Source organism: Pseudophryne corroboree, chromosome 6 (genome assembly GCF_028390025.1).
Source record: "Pseudophryne corroboree isolate aPseCor3 chromosome 6, aPseCor3.hap2, whole genome shotgun sequence".
In the NCBI taxonomy this organism is placed as follows: Eukaryota; Metazoa; Chordata; class Amphibia; order Anura; family Myobatrachidae; genus Pseudophryne; species Pseudophryne corroboree.
In genome coordinates, this window is record NC_086449.1 from 547,086,394 (window position 1) to 547,113,072 (window position 26,679).

General features: G+C 45.2%; 1 protein-coding gene across 13 annotated transcripts in view; it reads left to right on the forward strand.

Moving 5' to 3' along the window:
- Positions 1-26,679, forward strand: part of TSPAN19 (tetraspanin 19) — a 130,115-nt gene that overhangs the window by 90,793 nt on the left and 12,643 nt on the right. For all 13 annotated transcript variants that reach the window (XM_063927665.1, XM_063927677.1, XM_063927667.1 and 10 more), the window contains one exon: positions 17,927-18,010. In XM_063927665.1, the coding sequence (XP_063783735.1) occupies positions 17,927-18,010 (84 nt within the window). The remainder of the gene's footprint in view (positions 1-17,926; positions 18,011-26,679) is intronic.

The window sequence follows — 26,679 nt, forward strand, 5'->3', positions numbered from 1 at the left end:
ATCGCTGCTTGTACACATTTCACCGCACTGTATCGCTCCTTTTTCACATTACCCTGCACCGGATCGCTCCTTATTCACATTACACCACGCCGTATCGCTCCTTATACACATTACACCACACCATGTTGCTCTTATCAGAAGAGCTGAACTTTGTTATACTAATCACGTTAGTACATATACGATAGTGTCTGTGCAGCGAAATGTACTGCGCAAGGTTGGTACATCCCGCCCACAGTATTTAAAATACCGTAAGCGGCACTCAGCAACTTAACCTGTAGTTAGTTGCGTAAATAGAATGGCTATATCACCAGCAGCATGAAAATGCAGTCAGGACAGACAAGAAATTAAAGAATTCACCAAATGACTCTCTCCAAAAAACATATACTAATGTCTGAATCAAAAAGTTAAAATATCAAAATACAAATATGAAGATAAAATAAACAATTAAAAATATTAAAGAAAACAAGAAGTACAGACATGTGACAGCCCTCCTCCACCAGATTACACTCCCCCTATACCCCTATATTTCCCCTCAGTAGACATGACAGCCCCCTTTCCTCATATTACACCCCAGTAAACAGACCCCCCTCCCCCATATCCCCCCCAATATACACACATGACAAATCCCCTCCATTACATTACCCCTAGTAAACACAGACACCCCCCCATACCCCCACCCCAGTACACACATGTGACAGTGTTCCCATGGTACCTAACTTTCTTGCTTCAGTTAAAACAGCAGGGCGCCAGGACAGTCAGAGTGCTCTGAGAGTAGGGAGCAGTACATGCAGACACCGAAGAGCAGGAAGAGGAGGGGCTGATCCGTGCAGCCCACTCTGCATCTGGTGACAGGTGGGCTGGTCCCTGGGAAGCCACTGTGATGCCCTGGCTGCCGGGCTGCTTCAGTGTACATGGGCGGCATAGCTGTCAGCTGACCAGCTGCACCGCCGGCATTCCCCTGCAATGAGCATGCGCAGAGGCTCTGAATGCTGCCTGAACGGAGCTAAGCTCTGATTGCTGGCAGGCGGGAGATATGTATAGAGGGCATGGGGGGAGGGGAGGCGGAGGGAGAGGGTGGCCGGGCCCGGAGAAGCTGTCATCACAGCGTGAAATATACTGGCAGCCCAATCTGCCTCTGCCGCTCGTGATTGAATCAGAAGCATCAGCCGCTGAGAGGTGATGCTGCCACTGGCGCCACTGCTGTATAACTGCGCAGCGGAAGTGAGTGCTGTTCAGGTCGCCGCCGGCCTCTGCTCTGCACAGGGTTACAGGGCTGACTGTAGATTCAGTAGGTGGGCGGGTGCTGGAGCCGTGTGTTACGGGGGGCGATCGCCCTTATCGCCCCCTGCTGGATCCGCCAGTGGTTGACAGTCACTAGGTTGACCCCATATGGTCAACGTGCACATGGTTAACAGGATCAAAAGGCCACGGGGTCATTTGTTTCACATGTAAAAGATAAAAACCTGAAAAGGTTGATACAAAATGACAAACAAAAAAAATTGTATGTTGAACCATTTAAAAGTCAAAAGAGTGGAATTTGGCTTTTACATGGTTCACAGCAGTAGATCCACTACCGCTGTGCTTGGCACAAGTTACTCTTCCCAATCATAGTCCATGTGGATGATAAAGTATGAAAAAAAAAAAAATCTTGTGTCGACCATATGTGCGTTGACCATTGTCATGCTGACCATTTGAACCTGTCAACCTTTTGTATCTAATGCATGTCGACAATATGGGGTCAACCTATTGACATGTGACCTACCATCCAGATACCCAACAGAAGTGGGATATCTCTCAGTAATTCTATTTCTTTGCTACCTCTCCATCAAATGTGGGTAAGCAAGAGACTGGCATATGCTGAATCCTGTGTATACTGTTAGGGGGTTGAGGGCACTCCAGGTGAACTGATATTTGATGGTATTGCTTTGTATAGTGTGTGTATATATGAGTATTGTTATTGTTTTTATATGGTTACATTGTGTGATGTGTAAAATAAAGGTATAATTGTACCTCCTTTGTTATAGTGCATACCTCCCAACATGACCCTCTCCAGGAGGGACAGAATGGTCTGCTCCTGGACTTCCCTCTTATTGTATGGATGCCTGCACCTGTACTGAAACACCTTTCTTATCCATTAACCTGTTAAAAACAGGTGCCGCCAATCATAAATTAAGAGGAAAGGTCAGAAGCAGAACATTTTGTCCCTCTTGGGGGTATATTTACAAAGAATCGTATTTGTGCCGATTTGGTGGGAGATTCATCTCGATTAGTATCGGTCGTGTTTTTTTGCAACTTTTTGTTTTTTTCATGTCATTTACTAAGCTGCCGAGTCCTCTTCTTTCGTATGTTCCGATGTCGATGTGAATCGTATTGTCGGGCATTGTTTTACGGGAGTGATTAGTAAAACACTGCCGGACATAACACATAAAGCCCAGCCGGATCAGTGAGATACGTGCAGGGCTTCATTGTGGCCAGTCTATGAAGAGAGCTTAGGGCCTAATTCAGAGTTGTACGCTATTGTCCGGTGGTCTGGGGGAGTGGCAGATGAACCTAGCGCTACCCTAGACATATATGTACACTTCATTGTACATTATAATAAGTGTTGAAAGGGTTAAGAAAAAAAAATTGCGTGGGGTCCCCCATCCTATGTATAACCAGCCTCGGGCTCTTTGAGCCGGTCCTGTATGTAAAAATACAGGGGAAAAATTGCGTAGGGTCCCCCCATATTTAAACAACCAGTACCGGGCTCTGTGTCCGGTCCTGGTTCAAAAAATACAGGGGACAAAAGACGTAGGGGTCCCCCATATTTTTCAAACCAGTACCGGGCTCCACTAGCCAGAGAGATAATGCCTCACGGGGGACACTTTTATGTAGGTCCCTGCGGCCGTGGAATTACCCCCCACCTAGTCACCCCTGGCTGGGGTACCCTGGAGGAGTGGGGACCCCTTAAATCAAGGGTCCAGCCACCCAAGGGCCAGGGGTGAAGCCCGAGGCTGTCCCCCCCCATCCGTGGGCGGTGGATGGGAGGCTGATAGCCTTTGTGTAAAAATAATGAATATTGTTTTTTTGTAGGAGAACTACAAGTCCCAGCAAGCCTCCCCCACAAGCTGGTACTTGGATAACCACAAGTACCAGCATGCAGGGAAAGAATGGGCCTGCTGGTACCTGTAGTTCTACTACAAAAAAATACCCCAAAAAACCCACAACACACACACCGTGACAGTAAAGCTTTAATTTACATACATGCACACTTACACACTCACATACTTACCTATTGTCCCACGGAGCCCCTCGGTCCTCTTGTCCCATAGAATCCTTGGTGGACCTGTGAAAAGATGCCCAAAATACTTACCTATTAATCTGTGAAATTCGGTCCTCTTCATTCCATGTAGCATCCAGGGGATTAAAAAACAACAAACCGCTAAAACCCGAACCCTCGCACTAAAGGGGTTCCATGTTTACACGTGAAACCCCTTTTTCCAAATGCCAGGAACCCCCGTGACTGCTGTCAGTGAAGATCCCGCCAGCCAATCAGGGAGCGCCACGTCATTGCGCTGTCAAAGTCAGAAAAATATCTCTATGCACACTACCATATTTGCACCTCACACAGGTCCGTGCTGCGCATGCGTACGCTCTCCCGTACGTGCGCATACTCACAGTCGCGGGCACCCGCAGGCGCACGGTATGCGTATTTACGGTAGAGTTTATGTGATCGTAGCGTGCGACTCAATCGTTACATATTTTCACTATATAATGTATTTTGTAGATCATGGTCCCTTTGATAGATTCTGAAAGTTTGGTTAATATAGAATGTTCATGAACAGAGAAATCCCTCTTTGTTTGATACGAAGGGTCAGACAGGAGTAATACAGTGGTGTTTAGTATCCATCGGAAGAATATTTAATTAGAAATATTCCGGTGTTGGTTTGAAGCAGATCAATCGCTCGTGCGAATAGTTATGGACATAAGAAGTTTATGAACATTTACTTTATTTGCACTTTATTACCCATGCTGCGGGAAACCCAGTTTCCCTCCCACCTGAGCTGTTGGAAATAGTCACAGCCCACCTGTATGAATCAACCTATGACCTTTTGTTATAGTGCGAGGAGGATTTCCTGTGTCCAATGAACAATGAGATTGTAGGGACCATTGAATTGCATTGTGTGTGGGGCATAAATAGAAAGGCCGATCACATCCAGCTCACTCTTCAACGGTTATCATTGCTGAAAATCGGGAGCTGGATGTCCAGAGGCGCATGCGATCGTTTCCTTTGTGCGTAAGTTTTTCTCCGTAATCATACTGTTTCTCTCTTGTTATTATGGGCCATATCTTTCTCTCTCTTCTCTTTCTCTCATTTTTCTCTTAAACTTAATTGTATTGTATTTACTGTGTAGTTACCTGGTTAGTTAGTCTATGTTATATTGTAGTGTATGATTTGTATTTGTATTAATTCTTTTGCAAGTATATCATTCAAAATATATATATATTAGGCGTCGGACCCTAAGCCCAGGTATCTGTGTATTTCTTATAGAGTTAAGTATTCTCAGAGCGTCGGTGACGCTCAAACTGCTTTTAAGCTAGTAAGGTTATACTGTGTTGCATTTACACCATATCACTACACAAAGGGTTTACTGCATAATACACTGTTTATGGTTTAGATATAAAGGTTTTACATTGTGAGCGTATGCGCCGCTGGTGATCTCCTCGTGGTCTCGAGCGGTCGCATCGCTATAGCGAATCATTACGGTATTCGGCAGCCAATAGCGTGCCTGCCAGTGATCTCTTGGCCGTGAGCGAACGTAACGCTTGAGCGTCTCGACCACGGCTAAGAGATTGTTACGCAACGTGCGTACCCTTACGGTACTTCATACGTAGTTAGCGTACAGTGTTCTTAGACCTCATAAAGGGTATTATATAAGATAAATAATCTGCTTTAACAATTGCGGGCTCGTCCTGTCCTTCACATATCTGCACTAGGTAATTACAGCAGACATTATCCAGCAGCAAAGGGCGGGAGATCATATTCCTCGTAGTGCTGTTTGGATAAGCGTCTGCTTCTCTTAGTAAAGGGTGCTGAAGGAATCCGGGAACCGGAGGTAAGAACAACACGCTAGTCTCTTTTAAAACTGTTTATTTCTGTCTTGCGTACATACGCACGCATATCTGCATTTCTTTTCATTCGTGTATTTTCGTATGTCACTCTCCTGTTTGCTATTATATAGTTGATAAACGTGCTAAGAGAGATTTGCCGCTATTTCAAAGTGTAAAAGTAAAGGTAATATAGTTAAAGTATAGACAAACACACAGCTCTGCCTGAGAGACAAGGCGAAGTCAGTGTGGTGCGCGGTAGATGATCAAGGATCATCTACATTGATAAACGTATAAATTGTGTTACGGTGGATCTTTATTTTGCGTACACGTGTCTCTAACAAAGGACTGGGACTTGCGTACGCAAACCAAAGGCCGACGCACGCAGCGTATATCACGCAGCGGAGCGTCCGGGTACGCCCACGTAACTCAAATCACAAGTTTTTTTCTCTCCTCTCAACGCGATAAATAGCGCAACGCTGTAAATAACGCAAGGCGATAAATCGCACAAATTTATTTTAAATTCGAAATTTAAATTAATAGATCCTTCTCCTAATTTGTAACACATCTGGTCTAAAGAGAAATTTCTGCGCAGAAATAGAAATAGAAACAAAAGTGTACATGTGGTGAGTGAGTGTGTTGTATACAATTTTACAGGTTGAACCACAAGAAAAGTCGAGTTCTCGTGAGGTACATGCGTGTAAGTGACGTACATGGTGGCTAGGGAGGCATCCCTGGTTAAAACATACAATTTGAGCATTATAGTGTAGCAGACCAGGAGGTCATACTGTAACAGACCAGAAGGTCATAGCAGACCAACAGGTTCAGGTACAGCAGACAAGGAAGTCCGCTATACAGTCCACAGGCACAACACCAAGAAAGGGTTGGTGCAACACCCATATAGGCCATACAAGCTCTGGCTGAAGGAATTCGCAGCCGCAATTTTCGATTCCACTGGTCGCTCCGTACATAAGATTAGTTGCTTATGTGCTGAACGATTGTACCGCACGTAATTGTGTACATTAGTAAACCTGACCGGTACTATTTGTGTACGAAGGTCATAAACGCTATTTGTACATTCTAACGTGATTTGTGTAATTTTTTTTATTTTAAGGGAGGTTCGCTGCTCACTCAGGAACTATCCAACAACCAATAGTTACTGGAAAGAGTAAGTGTTCTTCGGATCACCCTCACAGGTTCCAGTAAATAGAGGTTCAGGTCGCAGGGGCCCTGGGTCGAGTACGCCAGCACCATATCGGTGTGATCAGGTCGTATTGGTCGGCGTGGGCGAGTGAGTGGGGTACTCGGTAAACCGCCACCGTCAGCCTATTTTGAACATTTTGGTTTGCGTAAGGGTTGGCTGAATAAAGCAACACCTTCGAACTATGGGGGCCACTTGTTCAGGTAGGGGGCGATCAACCTCGGTTCGGGTTGATTCAGTGAACCGACCAGTTGGGTCGGCAAGGTACGTGATGTGTGAAAAATACGGTTCACACACAGAGGTTTTATGTGATGAATGGGAGAGAATGACGGTACATGACGGGGAGAAATTCCCAAGAGTAGGTAGCTTCAGCACAGAAGTGTTAACGAATTTAAGGAGAAGGATATGTCTCATTAAATCAGCAAAGAGACGAATCAAGCATTATGATTATTTGCAGTTGTGGCAACAGGAGGGTGACATACAGAGAGGATTGGCTCAGGCGGCGGGATCTGGCTCAATCAGAAAACTGATAGCCACGGCCCCACCGCCACCATACATATCAGGAGAGAAATTGGTTGCGGAGAATGATGCACTAAGGTGTAACACACAAACACTTAGCAACTGTGTAAATGTTAAAGATAATGTTAACCAATTAACCAATGCAAGTATTAACCCGTGCAAGTTGTACCCTGTTTTGAACTTTCCTCAGGAGTGTGATCAAGAAGACGAATCGGCAACAATTTCAGCGCTCTCTCTAGCGGCCACCATAGCAGAGACCACAGTAGGCACAGCTCCACCCACGAGATTAGTAACAAGGGCCCCTAGCGGAGGGATAGGTGAGGTCGTATCTACAGGTAAGTACGGCACCATACACTATGCTGAAGCCATTTCACCACAGGCTGTAGAACCCACACAGAGTGATATTGTTAGAGTTAATCCTGTTAGGGTAATAGCTGTTCCAAATGGAAAAACTGACACATCAGGAGTCACCCCTGTGAGGAACATTGCCATGTATAGCCCATTTTCCAGAATGGAATTAAGGACCATAGTGTCTGAATTCCCTGACCCTAGAAAAGACTTAGTTGCCAGCCAAAAATACATCAGAGACCTAGGTAACACTGTAGAGCCCAACAACAAAGACTGGCAGATATTGCTGAGAGCATGTTTACCCTCCAATGTTGACGCAACTCAATTTTTAGCTGACTGTGGATTAGATCAGGATGTACCTCTTACAGATGTGTACAACAAAGACAATGTAAAAAGAATAAGCTTACAGTTAAAGGAGTATTTCCCAGCCGTAGTTAAATGGAACAAAATATTCTCCATTAAACAGAAGGAGTCAGAAACAGCTGCAGAGTATTTTCACAGAGCATTATCAGAAATGGCAAAATACACAGGCATAGAGGACATTAAAACAAACATAAACCATCGAGAAGTAGCAGTATCGGTACTGATGGATGGTTTAAAAGAATCATTAAAGACTAGGGTACAGACCACACAACCATGTTGGCAAGGTCTGTCTGTGGCTACTTTGAGAGAGGCTGCTATTGATCACGATAGGAACATCACCAGACACAGGGAACAACAAAGTGATAAGTTAATGGCAGTAAGTATACAGGCCCTGACCACAAAACAGCCTGTGTTAACATCACCAAACCCTGTGGGTAAGTCAAATGTGGTAACATGTTATTTTTGTCACAAACAGGGACACTTTGCATGAGACTGTAGATCGAGAAATGTACAAAAATCTTATCAACCCCCTAGACAACGACATGACACACGACATTGGGAGCAGGGTCCGCAGAAACGGAGTTATGAGCCACATGCAGGGGAAACAAAAAGATACCCCCCAAACAGAGATTGGCAAACCTCTGGTAGTTCCCAGCTAACTCCCTCACAAGTAGTTGCTGCCAGTGGGATTCAGGGAGGTCACCATACCCAATAGGGGTGTGGCCATACCTGTAATCTGCAGCCAGTAAAATTGATTGCAAGCCTTGGAAGTGAACCAGAAATTGCAATCAATGTAGCTGGTAAATCATTAAACTTTCTTGTAGACACAGGGGCGGCCAAATCAGTGATAAATTCGACAGTGGGCATGAGAACCACTGGTAAGACAATTCCAGCCATAGGGGTAACGGGAGTAGTCCAGCACTACCCTGTTAGCAAACCAGCCGAGATTACAGTAGGGCCGTTACATACCAAGCATTCCTTTTTGCTGGCTGCATCGGCACCGACCAATCTCCTGGGTAGAGACTTATTGTGTAAAATGGGGTGCGTCATTTATTGTACTCCTGAAGGTGTATTCTTGGACATACCTGAGAATCACGCTCAGGAAGTACGAGATATGTTAGACTCCCCGTCAAAATTAATGTCACATACCATTATGACAAATAGAACTCCCTCCCAAGTAGAAGAAATGACATCTCAGATACCAGAGTCACTTTGGACAAAAGATGGACAGGACACTGGATTAATGGCAAACGTAGCTCCGGTAGTTGTACAAGTAAAAGATGGTAGGATAGCTCCAAAAATCCCACAGTACCCTCTGAAGCCAGAGGTGGAGTTAGGAGTTTATCCCGTAATAGAGCGCTTGCTACAACAGGGCATTCTGGTAAGAACGTCCAGCACTGCCAATAGTCCCATCTTCCCTGTTAAAAAGAGTGGGGGGAGGGGTTACCGGCTAGTGCAGGATCTAAGGGGGATTAACAAAATAGTTGAGAGTCAGTTCCCCGTAGTGCCAAATCCAGCTGTCATCCTAATGCAAATCCCTCCCACTGCGAAATTTTTCACTGTTATTGACCTCTGCTCCGCTTTCTTTTCGGTACCTCTGCACCCTGACAGTCAATATTTGTTTGCATTCACATACAGAGGAGTCCAATACACATGGACTCGATTACCACAAGGATTCATAGATAGTCCAAGTATATTTTCTCAGGCTTTGCATGATTGTTTACAGTCTTTCCAACCAGTGAGTGGATCAGTATTAATACAGTACGTGGATGATCTACTACTGTGTTCTGATTCATTGGAAGCATCCCTGAAGGATACGAAACAGCTCCTGTTTCATCTTTCAGACACAGGACACAAGGTTTCCAAAGACAAGTTGCAATTATGCCAAACTAAGGTAAAATATTTGGGACACTGTCTAACACAAGGACTGAGACACCTGACCGCTGATAGAATTCAAGCAATTAGAGACATGACTCTGCCACAAACCCAGCAACAGATCAGAACATTTTTAGGAATGTGTGGGTATTGCCGTAACTGGATCCCAGGGTTTTCCATCCTAGCGTTACCCTTGCAGGAAATGGTCTCCTCAAACAAACCTGATCGGATTTCGCATACAGACGAGTCTGAGACAGCATTTGAGAGACTTAAACAGTGCCTAACGCAGGCACCAGCATTGGGTATGCCGGACTATGGGAAACCCTTTGAACTATACGGAACAGAAAGTGCTGGTTGCGCGGCAGGCGTACTAACCCAAAAGCACGGTGATGCCAGCAGGCCAGTAGCATATTACAGCGCTCAGCTAGATACGGTAGCGCGATCCCTCCCCACATGCTTGCGAAGCGTTGCTGCGATAGCATTGCTAGTAACGAAAAGCGAAGACGTCGTGCTAGGTCACAACCTCACAATTCATACACCACATGCAGTGTCAGCCTTGTTAAATTCTGCCCAAACCAGACACGTCTCATCAGCGCGGTTTACAAGATGGGAATTGGCACTAATGGCCCCCGTAAACATCACCATAAGGAGATGCAGTGCATTAAATCCGGCAACATATCTCCCAGGTGTGCCTGGACAGGCACAAAGGGTGGAGGATGAGAGTGGTGGGGAAGGAGAATTTAACACAAAGGAAGACACTCATGATTGTATGGAATATTTGACCCAAAATTTTACCGCAAGGCCTGACATCAGTGACAACCCACTGGAAGATGCAGAACTTACGTTCTACACGGACGGTAGTTGTCATAGACAGTCAGACTCGGGAGACTTGTGTACTGGATACGCAGTCGTAGATGACCAAGGCACCATAGAAGCGGAACCGCTAGGCCCACCTCACTCAGCCCAGGTTGCTGAACTGGTCGCCCTAACCAGAGCATGTGAATTGGCTAAGGGCAAATCAGCCAATATCTACACCGACTCTAGATACGCATTCGGGGTAGTCCATGATTTCGGAGCCCTATGGCGCCTCAGAAATTTCATGACGGCAGCTGGTACACCGGTAGCGCATGCAGCTTATATAAAAAGGCTTCTAACAGCGATACAGGAACCCGACAGAGTGGCTGTTATCAAATGTAAAGCACACACATATAGCCAAGACCCAGTATCACTTGGTAACAGCCGAGCAGACGAAGCGGCTAAATTAGCAGCTGCTACCCCCAGACAGACAGACACCACACAACTGATGGTATTTAATACCATCAACACACAGAAGTTGTGTGAGATGCAAAATTTGTGTTCCACACAGGAAAAGGCAGTCTGGAAGGCAAAGGGATATGGTCAGGAGTCCTCAGGACTCTGGACGGATGGACACGGTAAACCAGTGGCCCCCAAAGCATACCTTCCATGCTTAGCTGAGGCAGCTCACGGGCTGACTCATCTGGGCAGGGAAGGGATGTGCAAGTTGGTAAGAGCATATTGGTGTGCCCCAGGATTTTCTTCTCATGCGAGTAAAAGGGCAATGTCATGCCTTACCTGTCTGAGAAAGAACATCGGAAAGGCAATACCAACAGAACCATCCCATATCCCACCTGCCGGCGGCCCTTTCCAGGTAATACAGATTGACTTTATTCAATTACCCCCTTGTCGAAATTTGAAATATGTACTTGTTTGTATAGATGTTTTCTCAAATTGGGTCGAAGCATTTCCGGCGGCCACAAATACCGCTATGTTTACTGCTAAGAAAATTGTGCAGGAATTTGTATGTAGATATGGTATCCCTAGAATTATCGAAAGTGATAGGGGTACCCATTTTACAGGTGATGTCTTTCAAGGAATGTGTAAATTGATGGGAATTGATAGCAAGCTGCACACTCCATACCGTCCACAGGCGAGTGCGAAAGTGGAAAGAGTGAACAGCACTATTAAAAATAAACTGAGTAAAGTGATGGCAGAGACAGGATTGACATGGCCAGAAGCTTTACCCATTGTACTGTACAGCATCAGAACCACTCCCAGGTCCCCTCTTAATCTGTCTCCCTTTGAAATCTTGTTTGGTCGACAACCGCATGTTATGATTAACCTTTAGGATGATTTGAAGTGTAACAATGAAGTGACTGTAAAATACTTGATTAACATGAGTAAACAGTTAAGGAATCAAAATGATAATCTGAAGTTAGTGATTCCTGACTTACCAGATAGTAATTGTCATGACATTGAACCTGGGGATTATGTAATGATACGGAATTTTCTACGCTCAGGTTGCCTTATTGACAGATGGGAAGGACCATACCAGGTCTTATTGACTAGCACTACAGCATTGAAGGTTGCTGAGAGAGAGACTTGGGTTCATTCGTCCCACTGTAAGAAGGTCGTTGATCCAGAGAAGTTCTGTGATAAGGAACAGACGGTAGAGGTTGTATCACTAGAGTGTCTGTTCCAGGAGGACTAAGGCGGCACCTGAGCATCGAGAACCACAAGATCAAAAGCAGTTGTCGATCCCCTGTTCCCTTTTATTGTTTTTCTCCAACTTCCCATCCCCTCTCCCTCAAATTATTTTTTTTTCCCCCTTCTCATTCTTCTCCGTTTCCTCCTACAAGATGGACTTGCCCCAAGAGACTGTGATCCGGATTTTCCTGTTGACCATGATGTTGACCAGAGCAGTCTGTTCCGGCGAGAGTACCATGGAGTTCGAGAGAGGTTCTGGAATGGGTTCTGATGACAGAAATGGAGGCGTAGTTTTCCAAGAACAACTTAACCAACAAGTAAAGGCGAGTATCAGAAAACGATCCGATAGCATTGACCATAGAAGGAATTGTGAAGGATTGTTAGCTGAAGAAAACTGTATCTGTCGGCTTTGTAACAATGTCATTGAGGATGGGTGCATAAAGAAATGCCAATCCAGTTTTAATATCCATATGGACCGGCATCCCTTGAGTGACTATCACTCTTTAGTGGGTAGTGTGTTAAATAAAACAGATTGTTGGGTATGCTCTCAAGTACCTCAAGGTCATAGCAAATCAGGGCTAGTACCATTTCCTTTAACGTTAGGGGAGGTACTTGAGTTAAGTGGTGGGAGACCGGTGGACAGGAGGTTTAATATCTCCAGCCCTCCTAGTTTGAAGCTCCACCAATACCATGTGGATAGGTCCCTATTATGTTTTAACATCTCCAATCCCCGAAAGCCGGGAAATTGGGAAGTGTCATGGAGTAATCAGACCATGACCTTTTCACATAGAGCAGATAGAATGCCTACAGATACAGAGCTTATACGCCACATAGCCAGTAGAGGAAAATCTTTCCGGTATAGGTATACCTTAGGAAATAGGATTACGAGAGTTGGAGAGGTATCACCAGGATACTGTGCACATATCGTACAACCTGATACGTGTACTAAGCAGATGGAAGAATTAGGGTTAGGAGATTTCACATGGAAGGTGTGTAATATGGTTATGTCCTACTCCGTCCCATATGTTCTCCCCGATGATGCATATTTCATATGCGGGAGAAAGGCGTATAAGTGGCTTGCCCCAAACTCTGAAGGATTGTGTTATATTGGAAAAGTACTGCCTGAAGTAATGACTGTATCACATGACAAAATGAAAGACATACACCGTGTTGCCCAAACTCCTTATACTCATACTCATTACGAGCACATCGTTAAACGGCACCTGATAGAAAGAACAGAGCACCCGGCCTCTGACATGATCAGTGAATCCACCGGGATTCAATTCTTAATCGCGTTAGATATCACTCACACCGCTAGAGGAGTGTTGAATTATAAATACATTTCTGCGCTCGCCAATTTGTTAGATAATATCACTGAAATGTATGATGACACGTTTAGGTATACTGGAAGGGAACTTCAGGCTTACAAAACAGAACTAGTCCAGCATAGAATGGTTCTTAATTACCTCACAGCAGTAACAGGCGGATATTGTGTCACACTGGCAACACAATACGGCGTGAAATGTTGCACATATATTACGAATAGCACCGAGGACCCGGTCGAGGTCATAGACCAAAAGATGGACGATATTCTCCAACTAAAGTGGGAATTTCGCAGAAGACACAATCTCACCCTTGCTGCTGTGAGTAATGAGCTGACTGGTTGGGTGTCATGGTTGAACCCGCGAAATTGGTTCTCCGGTTTAGGAGAATGGGCCCAAGGAGTTATAATGGATGTTGGGAAGTTTCTCCTATGTATCTTAGGTGTTATCATAACGATTGGTTTGATATTTAGATGCGGTCAGGCTTTAATGAGGTGCAATCATCGTACTAGGGTAATGAGTTTAAGGAGTGAGGAAACTGTAATTCCAATGGACTTGATTTATGACCCAAATGTAGAAACAATGATGTGATGAAAATGCGATTTCTACGGTCCGTTTCTTTCACCTGTTTTTCCGTTTCCTCCAAGGTAAAAAGACCCACTTGGACGAGGAATTTGATGAGCCGATATACAGACAACAGATGGATTAAAGAAGAAGTTTTGACAACCTAATACACAGATTTTTGATGAACTATGCCATGGATCCCCAGTTTCCCTAGAAATTTTAAAATTACGCTAGCCCAACACTTTTGTAAATCTATGGACATTGACAGCTTTGCTCGCACCTTATGAGCAAAAGCACAAAGAAGACTGCATTCAACAGACACCAAACAAGACCTCAATCGACGAATGTACATTTACCTGACATAGAATACCACCGCATTTACCGTAATTATGTCTTTTCTTCATTTCTACAACCCTCAGGTAATGACACACATAGTCGATAGGGAATACAGGCACAGATATCAGCAATCACATATCTTCCCCATTCATGTATCATCAACTACAATGTGCTCCCCCATTTTGTTACAACCAAAGCCGAAAAGAGCTCGGTAAAGTTTGACAGCCCATCCACAGACCCGTACCACGGGATAAGAAGGAATTCAAATGTATACTTCGCAATACCTCGAAGCTTGATTTAAAACACGTACGGCACGATGATACATGACCCCCAAGCACGGATTCATACACACATGCTTCTGCTATCTCACTAGGTCATACCCTTTTCCTACCTTCTCCTCTCCTCCCTTACCCAACCATGTAAATGTATTAACCCCTAACATATATTTTTCTCTTTTTGAAATGTTTTCAGGAAGTGGCAGTTATTGTTGACTGCCAAAGGGTGGACTGTCAAAGTCAGAAAAATATCTCTATGCACACTACCATATTTGCACCTCACACAGGTCCGTGCTGCGCATGCGTACGCTCTCCCGTACGTGCGCATACTCACAGTCGCGGGCACCCGCAGGCGCACGGTATGCGTATTTATGGTAGAGTTTATGTGATCGTAGCGTGCGACTCAATCGTTACATATTTTCACTATATAATGTATTTTGTAGATCATGGTCCCTTTGATAGATTCTGAAAGTTTGGTTAATATAGAATGTTCATGAACAGAGAAATCCCTCTTTGTTTGATACGAAGGGTCAGACAGGAGTAATACAGTGGTGTTTAGTATCCATCGGAAGAATATTTAATTAGAAATATTCCGGTGTTGGTTTGAAGCAGATCAATCGCTCGTGCGAATAGTTATGGACATAAGAAGTTTATGAACATTTACTTTATTTGCACTTTATTACCCATGCGGCGGGAAACCCAGTTTCCCTCCCACCTGAGCTGTTGGAAATAGTCACAGCCCACCTGTATGAATCAACCTATGACCTTTTGTTATAGTGCGAGGAGGAATTCCTGTGTCCAATGAACAATGAGATTGTAGGGACCATTGAATTGCATTGTGTGTGGGGCATAAATAGAAAGGCCGATCACATCCAGCTCACTCTTCAACGGTTATCATTGCTGAAAATCGGGAGCTGGATGTCCAGAGGCGCATGCGATCGTTTCCTTTGTGCGTAAGTTTTTCTCCGTAATCATACTGTTTCTCTCTTGTTATTATGGGCCATATCTTTCTCTCTCTTCTCTTTCTCTCATTTTTCTCTTAAACTTAATTGTATTGTATTTACTGTGTAGTTACCTGGTTAGTTAGTCTATGTTATATTGTAGTGTATGATTTGTATTTGTATTAATTCTTTTGCAAGTATATCATTCAAAATATATATATATTAGGCGTCGGACCCTAAGCCCAGGTATCTGTGTATTTCTTATAGAGTTAAGTATTCTCAGAGCGTCGGTGACGCTCAAACTGCTTTTAAGCTAGTAAGGTTATACTGTGTTGCATTTACACCATATCACTACACAAAGGGTTTACTGCATAATACACTGTTTATGGTTTAGATATAAAGGTTTTACATTGTGAGCGTATGCGCCGCTGGTGATCTCCTCGCTATAGCGAATCATTACGGTATTCGGCAGCCAATAGCGTGCCTGCCAGTGATCTCTTGGCCGTGAGCGAACGTAACGCTTGAGCGTCTCGACCACGGCTAAGCGATTGTTACGCAACGTGCGTACCCTTACGGTACTTCATACGTAGTTAGCGTACAGTGTTCTTAGACCTCATAAAGGGTATTATATAAGATAAATAATCTGCTTTAACAGCGCTCTCCTGATTGGCTGTGTGCTCCTTCCTTGCCTGTTAGTCAGGCTCAGCGCAGCGGCTAGAATGGAGGATCGCGGTCCTCCATTCTAGCCTATGATGGGAACTTTGCGGTCTGCGGTTAACCGCAAAGTTAATTGGGGTTAACCCCCTGGATGCTACATGGAATGGAGAGGACCGAACTTCACCAAATAATTGGGCATCTTTTCACAGGTCCACCATGGATTCTACGGGACAAGAGGACCGAGGACCTCCGTGGGACAATAGGTAAGTATGTGAGTGTGCATGTATGTAAATTAAAGCTTTACTGTCACGGTGTGTGAATTGTTTTTTGTGGGGTATTTTTTTGTAATAGAATTACAGGTACCAGCAGGCCTGTTCTTTCCCTGCATGCTGGTACTTGTAGTTTTCCTACAAAAAAAACAATATTCATTATTTTTACACAAAGGCTATCAGCCTCCCATCCACCACCCACGGATGGGGGGACAGCCTCAGGCTTCACCCCTGGCCCTTGGGTGGCTGGAGGAGTGGGGACCCCTTGATTTAAGGTGTCCGCCACTCCTCCAGGGTACCCCGGCCAGGGGTGACTAGTTGGGGGGTAATGCCACGGCCGCAGGGACCAATATAAAAGTGTCCCCCGGCTGTGGCATTATCTCTCTGGCTAGTGGAGCCCAGTGCTGGTTTGAAAAATATGGGGGGCCCCTATGTCTTTTGTCCCCCATATTTTTTGAACCAGGACTGGACGCAGAGCCCGGTGCTGGTTGTTAAAATATGGGGGGACCCTACGCAATTTTTCCCCTGTATTTTTACAACCAGGACCGGCTCAAAGAGCCCGAGGCTGGTTATGCTTAGGAGGGGGGACCCCACGCAATTTTTTTTTAAAAACACTTTCACACCCCTTCCCACAGATAAGCATGCACGGATCTCACTGATCCGTGTATGCCTATCAGAATACGCATCCAAAAAGCAGGTCTATTTGAAAACTGTTTTTTTTGTACGAATTAGAACATTTACCGGCAGTGTTTGGCTATTGCCAGCAGTGATTGTGAATACGAATTCTTAGTAAATTACCGAGTTGTGTCAAATAACAGGCGCGTTTGACCGATGGTGTATTCATTCGTATTTGTGAACTCTGCCGTTAAAACAAATATGAATGCCCTCATCACTGCCGAGATGACTCTTTGAAGAAAAAAAAAACTCAACCAAAATCGGGACCTTAGTAAATATACCCCCTGAAGAGGGTCATGTTGGGAGGTATGATAGTGTCTTTTCTGTATGATCTGGGTCTCACAGGATACTAGGGTATTGTGTTTGCTATAAACAGTTATCTATCTCAAGGTGGTAACAGGGACAAACGCATTATTTCCAGAGAGGGGCTTTCCAAATGCTTAATTTCAGAGCGAGTGTGGCCAGTCTATGAAGAGAGCTTAGGGCCTAATTCAGAGTTGTACGCTATTGTCCGGTGGTCTGGGGGAGTGGCAGATGAACCTAGCGCTACCCTAGACATATATGTACACATTGGTCTCCGTATGCACTGGAAAGTGTATGTTATGCAGAATTAATAAATAACCCTGTGGATAGTTTATAGCAATGCAACCCTAGCAGTACATGTTTTATAGATCTCCTAGTTGGACCACAGGTGTATTCATTACTGGCTGACACATTTTAAAAGAGCATCGGGTGATGTTAATGTTTTCATTTGTGATACTGAGAAGATTTTGAAAACATACAGCTCTAGTAAAATTATATACTATTGCTATTGTGGTCATGGTGTGGGCTGGGGAGGGGGGTTTCCAGGAAACCAGAAACCCCCCTTGCTTTTGCTTATGGGTAAAGCACGCATAAACCAGTATCCTCACAGTAATAATAATTATACTTGGAATTTAACCCAATAATATAAATGTTTTTTTTTTCATTTTTATTTCTATTTCCACAGGGCTGCAAAGATGCCATTATACAGTGGTACAATAACAATATTGCAACTATGAGTGGCTTAATGTTTCTTCTCTTGATAACTGAGGTAGGTCAGTGTGTCAGGATACACCTAAATGTAACATTACCAAACTACTAACTAGAAGAAGAAAATATCACACTTTGTGGTTTGTTTGATTTTAGGAATCCTAGTTAAACCAGTACTTATTCGACGCTTCCTTCATCTCAGAACTCAGATTTAAGATCTGAATCTTGGGTTTTGGATTGCTACCTCAATTTTATTTGATGTCAAATTGCAGAATTTATTACAGTTATTCTAATTAGTAATGTTCAGAATGTGCACCTGCATTTTCTGTTATTTGTGTTTTGGATTGCATGTACTGTAGATTTTAGGTTTAATTTCACACAGGAGAGTGAGGTCAATACTGATGGATAATGAGTGGAAATTAATGTTGTTCATGTTAATAATGCCATAGGAACAAAATATACGTCCAAATTACTGTACATGATTTTAGCTATTTTTATAAATTTTCAAGAAATCCAAAACCAAATACGAATCCGAGCCAAAAACAAAACACTGAGGGTGGTTTTGGCAAAACCAAAACATGAGGGCATGCACACATCTCTACCCTTTCTACAGTATACTGGATTATTTATTGTGGTGGCAGTAAAACCTGAAGCTGGGTACGCACTGGTTAATATACCGGCCATTGAATTGTACATGCGATATATCGTGGGCGCATTGGAGGGTGTGTACCAGTGATATTTGTCTGTGAATTACATTGTACTTAGACATATCACGTCGGCACTGCAGCACAACCAATGTCTGAAGCTATATCAGCGCATCATGCTGTGTGTACATACACTTGCTACAGAAGCTGCCAGTGACTAACGGACACAAGTAAATACCCACCCAGTTGTGACGTCAGGCACGACACAGAAGGACAATGATTGGTAAGTGTGTAGGCACCACCCATTCCAAAAATGATACAGTAAGCCAGGGGCTGGCTGGCAACTTTCAGCTTGGGGGGCATACTCAAGCATGTGGCCCAGCTTGTCACAGGGAATGCAATGCAACAGTGGCCTTGGAACCTTTAAATTGCACTGGCCCAGGGGGCAGATGGCACCCTGCCCCCCTGCCCTGCCAGCGCCTGCAGTAAGCTGTAGAGTTGTGGACCATTGTTACTAATTTATTTCCTGTCTCATGGCTAGAATGCAGAACTTAAACTAATCAGCTGTATTATTAGTTAGCTGTGTTGAAAAATATAACATTATGTTTGTTTTTATGAGTCATCCTTAGAGAATATGAAAGACTAACTTGTGTGACGATCTCGTGCCATACCAAATACAGGTGACAGGTGGCAGTGCACTACCAACACTGATAACTCTAATATGTGACATTACACCCAGTACCAAGTTCAACTGCACATCTCTCAGTTACTGCAATCAGCACACTGCTGAAGGTGAAGTCCATAAGGACTGAAACCCTACATGTATGCGGTCTTGTTCAGACCCCACTTCTGCTATACTTTGCACAATCCAATGTGGACTTTTTGTTTCTCTGCTGATGCTTCAAGAGTCTTGTTTTGTTGCCAGTTTATCGTCATTGCGTGTACACAGAACTAATTACACATATTCATCCGTATGCCGAGCTGTACGCCTTTTTCTCACACCAACTTCCATTGTACTTCATCTGTGACTTTGTATGTGTTGAAAACTAACATGCAGTTAGAGTTGCAGCCCAGTGTCTCTAGTACACTAAGGGGCCTATTTATTAACATTATCTTTACTAAAATATTGTGAAAACGCTTTTCACAAAATTTTAGTTTTACCTAAATGTACTAAAGAGGAATTGGAGGAGAATTCACCAAATTCTTCTCCAAAACCTAATTATCAAATTTTTTTAGAAAGCAGATCGCATTTCCCATAATTGTAATTGGAAATATAATCTGTTCACATGTACTAATGTTGAAATGTTAAAAATCACCGCAGCCAGCAGCCCTTGCATTATCTACTCCACCTTGAAATGCTTGTACCAGGTTGGATAAGAGATTAACCCCCTTTGGTGGTGTACCCGGAAATTTTTCAGGGTAGCCAGCACTGACAGCGCTGGCAACCCAGGAAGATTTCCTATGCATGCTGCCTGCTGATTCCCTGGTGACATCAGTGCAGTGTGCACGGCTCCCGGGAATCAGCATACTTTATTATGTAGTTAAGCCCACCGCCAGGACTCCTATTGGCTGGTGGGCGGGCTTAGCTGTGTAATGGCTTACGCTGATTCCCGGGCACCGCAAGGCGGCCGGGAATCAGCGCTGGGTCTGGCGATCCCCGCAGGTGATGTCCACGGGCGATCGCCAGGCGATAACCTCGCCCTGCCCCATCACTCGCCCCCCTACACCTTCCCCCATCACTCTCACTCTATTTAAAAACAAAAAATTGCCACTGAAGGGGTTGAGGGATCATTATTAAGCACCATCATTAAAAATGAATATCAGTCTCCTTTATTTATATATTATTTATTTATTACCAGTAATTTATATAGCACACACATATTCCGCAGCGCATCACAGAGATTATTTGCCCATTCACATCAGTCCCTGCCCCAGTGGAGCTTACAATCTATATTCCCTACCACATATACATGCACAAACATACACACTAGGGTTAATTCTTTTTTTGTCGGGAGACAATTAACCTACCAGTACATTTTTATACTGTGGGAGGAGACCGGAGTACCCGGAGGAAACCCATGCAAGTACGGGGAGAATATACAAACTCCACACAGTTGGGGCCATGGTGGGAATTGAACCCATAACCTCAGTGCTGTGAGGCAGTAATGCTAACCATTTCACCCTCCCTACTGCCCTAAGTACGGCTGTAAGTAACTTTATAATATTTATAATATTCTTAGGACCATAAATGAGAAAAAGAAAATTTATTTGATATGCCTCCATCTCACGATATCGCTCAGAAATTAGCGCTCTATTGTTCATATCGTTTTGTATGTAGGCACCAACGATGAACGATGCGCGTCCCCACGGTCTTTCATTGTTGGTTTCCCGTCGTTTTACAATGCTAAATAATTTGGACGATCATGATCATCATTCAGATCATTCATCGCCCAGATTGCTGCCGTCGCCCAGTGTGTAGGGCGCTTAAGACCAGTTACCACTTTTGACATTAGCTTAGCTTGCACTGAGAAGAATAGCAGGCTAATAATGGGCTCTGCATCCAAGGGGACACTGAGCTCCTGATGGTGATAATCGTTAGCCGCCCGAGGCGACCTCTCACTACCGCAGCATGCCGCCACCCCCTAACAGAGCCAGAAGAAAGAAGAGTGGTGAATCTGACGCCGGAATCCCGGTAAGCGGGTCCCCATCAGGAATGGCGGCACAAGGGTGGGAGCGCAGCTCTGACAGGCTGCACTCCGGAACGCTGTCCTCCACTTAACTACACTGAGGTAAAAGGTGTTATAAAAGGGGAGAGTGATACTATGTACTAGCTACCCTGTTAAGGTAACGCTAGTCAGCAGGGGTTTTATCTTTATAAAAGCCTATAAGGGCGTGCTGTGGCTGGCTTCTTGTGCTCTGTGACTCTCTGAAGATATTCGGGGGGGGGGGGGGGGGACTGTGTTGACATTTTCCTGTGTATGTGTAATCCACTTTACCATGTTTAAGGGACTTTGTCCTGTACCGCAGAATGTATATCTTCTTTGGGGAGTCTATACCATGCTCAAAACTGTACACATCTCAGGCTTCAGTGGGAGATCCCCCTGGGGTGGCCTCCATAAGGTGTACTTTAAGGATATATCGCGTCCAATATATCCCATATATCCCATACTGGGTAGAAGCCGCAGTTTTGAGAAAAGTGGGGTTTGAAATCCCACTGCTGTGCCTCTCACCCCATCTCCGTACCCTAGAAAGCGTACACTTGCCCATATAATGCATATATATGAGGAGTCCAACATACAGTATGTTTGAGGCTATTAGGGATAAGGAATATGATTATATGTATATAAAGAACAGTAGCGGCTCTTGCCACGGACAAGCAGGACTTTTGCCCGGGGCGCTGCTGTCCCAAGGGCGCTGCCACCGTGGCAAGAGCCGCTACTGTGTCCAGATGGCGGCGGCGGTTGTTAGGAAAAGGTCCTCTCCGTGAAGGGAAACTAGACATGCAGTGAGGTAGCGTCTAGTTTCCCTTCACGGAGAGGACCTTTCCCTGCTAGTGGAGCCTGCCGTGCGGTGCGCCTGACGTCATTGCGCACCGCACGGCAGTTTAGGACAGTCATAGATGCTAGGGGTCATAATTGACCTCTAGTGTCTATGCACTCCTATGGATCCGAGGAGCGGCGCCGGCGGCAGAAGACGGGCGGCAGCAGTGCTCGGGAAACAGGAACGGGGCAGGTGAGTATTCTTGATTATTATTATTTTTTTACTAGGGGCACAGCAATGGGGGCAAAACTAATGGGGGCACAACAGATACTGGGGGTAAAACTAATGGGGGCACAACAGCTACTGGGGCAAAACTAATGGGGGCACAACAGCTACTGGGGGCAAAACTAATGGGGGCACAACAGCTACTGGGGGCACAACAGCTACTGGGGGTAAAACTAATGAGGGCACAACAGCTACTGGGGGCAAAACTAATGGGGGCACCAGAGGCAAACGTAGGATTTGCGAAGGGGGGTTTCCAACATAGGTGTGGAGCCATGAATAGGTGGGGGCAGGACTGAAGTGAAACTATATGTGTACATAAATATATAGCACACACACCTCTTGCACTTATTATGCACACACACTTCTTTCACTTATTACGCACACACACCTTTCATTTATTACGACACACAGCTTTCACTTATTACAAACACACAGACACACACACACACACAGACACACACACACACACACACACACACACACACACACACACACACACACACACACACACTCTTTACTTAATAACAAACACACTCTTGTCATACCTGTCCCTGGTACAACCTCCATAAAGGCTTATCACCTATTGAGACTAATCTCTAATACTGTACACTGCTGCAGGTGTGACTCAGAGACCCACTTTTGCGTACATCTCTATGGCTATTGTAACGTGGTCAGGCTCCTTACTTGATGATTTAAATTCTATGTGTAGAAGTGACTTGTACTTACTTCTGTGGCACATACAGGATTCTACAGACTTCACGGTGAGACGCCATGAAGGAGATTTGCCTGCATAACGCAGGGACCACTGCTCTGGCAGTTTCGACACGCAGGGGACAGTGGCTACACCAATGGCCTGCAGATACAGAATCCGAATAAGGTATGACAGGTCCCCCTTCACAGGTAAGACCCTGTTGGGATGTACGGGATACGTGATTATCCATGTCAACTAAGGGTAAGTCGGTATGTCTTCCTTCACAGCTGCACAGACTAGGAAATTATATCCTACACCTACACTGCAATTCCTTTGAACATGATTCCACATATTCCTCCACTTCCTTTAGAGGACATTGGGCAAATCCAGAAAACCTGCGCCGCCAGGTTCCCAGGGACGGATTTCAAATTCGGCCTTTTTCAAACCCTTCGGTTTGTCGGTGGACCTCACTGCCTGGGGATCAGGCAGGTGGGAGTGAGACTAAAGAGATTCAGTAACACATCTGGGCGATATCCTGCCTAGACACCCTAGAAACAGCTGGGTTGCCCAGGGGTGCAGACTAGAATTTCTAGTATTCCCGATTCACAGATTATTCAAATCAGGCTTACTAGCTTCTCAGGCAGAAAGTGCACAACTGCTGGAAGCTATTGTATCATTTGTCAAACTAATGTCATTATTCCAGTTCCACCTCATTTATGTAACAGAGGTTACTATTCAAACCTGGGGTCATTGATTCCCTACTGGTGGGTGTTCAATTCAGGATGGAGTCTGGGAGTGGTGACCTCTGCTCGAGATGTAAAGGAATTCCTGGTATCCCGGGATATCAGGGGTGCGTACTTAACATTCCAACCTGGCCGCCTTTCTAGGCCTATCTAGGGTTGCACTACAACTATGGTGGTCATTCCGAGTTGATCGCTCGCTAGCAGTTTTCAGCAGCCATGCAAACACTATGCCGCCGCCCACTGGGAGTGTATTTTAGCTTAGCAGAAGTGCGAATGAAAGGATTGCAAAGCGGCTACAACGTTTTTTTGTGCAGTTTCTGAGTAGCTCTAAACATACTCAGTGCTTGCGATCACTTCAGACTGTTTAGTTCCTGTTTTGACGTCACAAACACGCCCTGCATTCGCCCAGCAATGCCTGCATTTTTCCTGGCACGCCTGCATTTTTCCGAACACTCCCTGAAAACAGTCAGTTGACACCCAGAAACACCCACTTCATGTCAATCACTCTGCGGCCAGCAGTGCGACTGAAATGCTTCGCTAGACCCTGTGTTCGTACATCGTTCGTTGTAACAGTACATTGTGCTGCATACGCATGCGCAGAATGCCATTTTTTTGCATCATCACTGCACAGTGAACGAATGAAGCTAGCAATCAACTCGGAATGACCCCCTATGTCACCTCCAGTTCCAAACACTGAGCTTGGCTTCTACGCAACACCGGTGGGTGTTCATCAGGGCCATGGCAGCCTTTATACTAACGCTCCACAAACCAGGAGTGGACATAATTCCATATCTGGGGGACCTTAACATCCTCCAGGGAGATGTTGTTACGTAGTATTGCTCCCTCAAATCAACTGTCCTGGGATCTCGGGTGGATCCTGAAGCTTCCAATTTCGCATTTGAAGCGAAATTGGAAGTGCAGAGGGTGTTTCTACTGGTGAAGAAAGTGTTGGTGATCCAATCAATGGTCCGGGATGTCCTGATGCCAGCCCGGGTATCGGTTCATCGGTGCATTTGCCTTCTGGGGAAGATGGTTGCCTACTGAGAGGCTTGACAGTACGGAAGATTCCTTGCACGGTCTTTCCCACTGGATCTCCTGGTCTTATGGTCAGGATCTCATCTTCACATGCACCAGCGGAAACGCCTGTTGCCGAAAGCCAGAATTTCACTCCTCTGGTGGCTGCAAACTTCTCACCTACTCGAGGGTCGCAGGTTCGGGATTCAGAATTGGATTAATCTAACCACATTTGCAAGTCTCAGGGGTTGGGAAGCAGTTGCTCAGAGAGAAAACTTCCAAGGAAAGCGGTCAGTTCAGGTATCTCTCCTTCCAATAAACATTCTGGATCTGAAGGCCATGTACAACGACCTTCTACAAGCGGCACATCTTCTGTGAGATCAAGCCGTTAAGGTTCAGTCGGACAACGTCACAGCGGTGTCCTACATAAACAAGCAGGGTGGAATGAAGAGCAGGGCTGCAATGTCAGAGGTGGCAATAATCCTCCTCTGGGCAGAGAAGCTGTCAGCGGTCTTCATTCCGGGAGTGGACAACTGGGAAGCAGACTTCCTCAGCAGACACGATCTCCACCTGGAGGTATTCACAGAGGTAACAAGCCGATGGGGTGTACCTCAGATAGCCATGATGGCCTCTTGCCTCAACGAGAAGCTTCGGAGATACTATTCCAGGTCAAGAGACCCATAAGCAGTGGCGGTGGACGCCCTGGTAACTCCGTGGGTGTTCCAGTCAGTGTATGTGTTCCCTCCACTTCCACTCATCCCATGGACTCTCAAGCTAATAAAAAGAACAAGAGTTCAGGCGATCCTCATTGCTCCGGACTGGCCAAGAAGTGCTTGGTACGCGGATCTTCTGGAGTTACTGCTGGAAGATCCAAGGCATCTTCCTCTTCGCGAGGACCTTCTGTAACAGGGGCTGTTCGCTTATCAAGACTTACCACGGCTACGTTTGATGGCATGGAGGTTGAACGCCAGATCTTAGCTCGGAAGGGCATTCCAAACAAAGTCATTCCTACCCTGATACAACCTAGGAAGGGGGTAACGTCTAAACATTACCATCGTATTTGGAAAACGTACATGTCTTGGTGTGAATCCAAGAAGTTTCCTACGGTGGAGTTTCAACTAGGATGGTTTCTCCTCTCTCTGCAAGCAGGTGTGGTTGTGGGCCTACGCTTGGGCTCCATAAAGGTCCAGATTTTGGCCCTATCCATTTTTTTCAAGAAACAATTGGCTGCTCTCCCTGAGATTCAGACTTTCTTGATAGGGATTCTGCACATCCAGCCACCCTTGGTGCCTCCTTCGGCACCTTGGGATCTTAATGTGGTGCTGCATTTCCTGCAGTCGGATTGGTTTGAACCTTTACAGGGGGTGGAGGTCAAGTTTCTTACTTGGAAGGTGGTCACACTGTTGGCATTGGCATCTGCTTGACGGATGTCAAAATTGGTGGCATTGTCATGCAAGAGCCCCTACTTGTTTTTCCATGAAGATGGAGCTGAGCTCAGAACGCGTCAACAATTTCTTTCAAGCGTTGTGTCAGTTTTTCATATCACCAAACTATTGTGATGCCAGTGGCTACTGACTCCTCAATTACCTTACAGTCCTTGGATGTTGTGAGGGCTTTGAAAGTTTCTGTGATGAGGACTTCTCGTCACAGGTAGTGGGACGCTCTGTTTGTCCTATATGGTCCCAACATGGTTGGGTGTCCCGCTTCTAAGCAGATATTTGCTCGCTGGATCGGGTTAACAATCCAGCATGCTTATTCTACTGCAGGCCTGTCGTGTCCAAGATCTGTTAAGGCCCACTCTACTCGTACAGTGGGTTGTTCCTGATAAGCTGCCCGGGGTGTCTCAGCTTTACAGGTTTGCCGACCAGCTGCT